The sequence below is a fragment of the Priapulus caudatus genome, unplaced genomic scaffold (genome assembly GCF_000485595.1).
Source record: "Priapulus caudatus unplaced genomic scaffold, Priapulus_caudatus-5.0.1 Scaffold125, whole genome shotgun sequence".
NCBI classification, from domain to species: domain Eukaryota; kingdom Metazoa; phylum Priapulida; class Priapulimorpha; order Priapulimorphida; family Priapulidae; genus Priapulus; species Priapulus caudatus.
The window spans coordinates 17,691-19,983 of record NW_014577186.1 but is presented as its reverse complement, the minus strand read 5'-3'; the positions used below and the strand labels follow the sequence as shown (position 1 = coordinate 19,983).

General features: G+C 44.0%; 1 protein-coding gene across 2 annotated transcripts in view; it reads left to right on the top strand.

Moving 5' to 3' along the window:
• Nucleotides 1-339: 339 nt before the first annotated feature.
• The window catches only part of LOC106805740, a 16,072-nt gene continuing 14,118 nt past the window's right edge, over nucleotides 340-2,293 (top strand). For both annotated transcript variants that reach the window (XM_014807455.1, XM_014807454.1), the window contains exon 1: nucleotides 340-505. In XM_014807455.1, the coding sequence (XP_014662941.1) occupies nucleotides 431-505 (75 nt within the window). In that variant the 5' untranslated portion in view covers nucleotides 340-430. The remainder of the gene's footprint in view (nucleotides 506-2,293) is intronic.

Genomic DNA, 2,293 nt, shown 5'->3' with positions numbered 1-2,293 from the left:
TTCTAGATTTTCACACTACGTGGCGCGCGTGCTGTTAATTAATTTTTTAGACTGGTACCCGGTCCCACCTCTCGCCTTAGTTACTCCATGCCCATGGGATCGATTGATGGGATCGACCCATCGAGTAATCGAGGTGGGAGCGAGTACTAGTCTATTAATTTTTTTTAAATTATTTATTTATTTATTTATTATCTATCATATACAATACATAGCATACTTTTTACAATAAAATTCTGAATTCATAAAATTAGATAACTACCAAGGATATATACACAAAAAGCATGACTAACATCAATTATTTAAATTGTGGTCCTTGTTTTGCTTCGCCACATCACGTGACCCTCCATCTACGCCCGGGGAAAAGTGCATCCCATCCAGGCCATCCTCATCCTCAAGATACATCCAGTGATCCACGACGAGCAGTAGTAGTATGAGTTCGACTACGGTTACCATGACGTCTCCGACGACTGAATGTGAAGGTGTGATGATCCCTGAAAGAATTCTGGTATGTTAACTCTCTTTCTTTCTTTCTTTCTAGGTGTGATGATCCCTGAAAGAATTCTGGTATGTTAACTCTCTTTCTTTCTTTCTTTCTACAGACTAGGCCTACGCCTACGGCTAGGCCTACAGACTACAGTTAACTTAATGTTTAAAGACTAAGTAAGTAAGAAATAAAATCTTCCTTCAAGAATCCCATTCTGTTTGATTACCAACTGAATATTCAGTTGGTAATCAGGTTCAGTTGGTAATTCAGTTGGTAATCAAACAGAATGGGATTCTTGAAGGAAGATTTTATTTCTTACTTACATACACATACACATATGTGTATGTATCACACCGCGTAGTCTTGGTCTGTGTGTTCCCGCCCTGTACGTGTGAAGGGTCACGTGGTGTGATCGTGGTAGTTGGAAGATGGCGGAATAAGAAGTGGACGAATAAATGATGTGTGTTATCTTTCACTCTGAGTTATGTTTATACTGGCGTGTTACATGGTGCCGGAAGCGTGCTGCGAGCGGGAAGTACTTTTTCATCGGAGGACAATCGTGTCCGACAACCAAATCGCCAAGTTAAGTGTCAGCACCACCAACTACCCGGGAACTGCGCCGTGAGCAGGCTATGCGGCGTGCCCTGTTCGAATGCGGGCTGGGCCGTTGTAAACACCTAGCCGTGACGAAGCGGATTCGATACAGGACTGGAAGCCGCTATACTGACAAACTTGCAGACCAACGTGCGTGCTATTCATAGCTTACCATGTGGATGTACAGCTGTGCCTGACTGAGTGATACAAGTCTATCTACGTTATCGTGTGTGTGGCCGCCCAGCTCGACCAGCCCAGCAATTCGTCGTGGGACCAAGGTGGACAGGGACTAAGTGTAAGAATACAGTTGTGTTCCACAGTACGTACCAAGTTCCTACGGTGCCGGATACAATACCAGGAATCAATGAACTCTATGCGGATACAATACCAGGAATCAATGAACTCTATGCGCGTTATTTCATCTACATGCACATGTATGTGCATTACAATCATGTACAGTACTACTGTGTAGAGCAACGTGCTCGCGTGGTATGATGTGTTAAGTGCTCATGTATTAATTATTACGATGTGTTAAATGCTTACTTTAATTGGCCTATTTTTGGTAGTATGATGGTACACAAATGGCATATGTACCTACTGGTTAGAGGCACATATACGGAAAGTTCAGTGCGATAAACGCTGTATGACGGTACACCCTCACAATATTTGCATACACAAGTACAGTAGTAGTGTAGATGCATGTATGTTGTACACATACCGGCATACACATCTTGTTGAGGTGACATTTAGGTAGTGCACCACAGGGATCCAGTATGGGAGACTATGAAGATGTACCGAGGGCCGAAAGAGATGACCTTGCCCCACAGGCACAAGCAGGGGATGTTCCCGCCCAACATGTACAGGAGGTGCAACATTATTATAGGCCAAATATTAAGGCACCAGGTCCGGTAGACGTCACCGGTGATGACAAAAGGTGAATTGGGAATTGCACAAGCAGATGTGGGAGAACTATTCCATCGCATCCCAGTTAGAGCACCAGCCACAACGAGTACAGCGTGCAGAGTTGTTAAATAGTTTAGGTCGGGACACATTGCGCATCTACAATGGTTTAGGCGGAGTACCAGGTGATATAGTACAGGATATAATCTCAAAACTGGACTCCTATTGCACTGGTCAGACCAACGAGGCAGTAGCACATTATTTGTTCTCCGCACGTGACCAACGTAAGGAGGAGTCTGTAGACATGTGGCTATC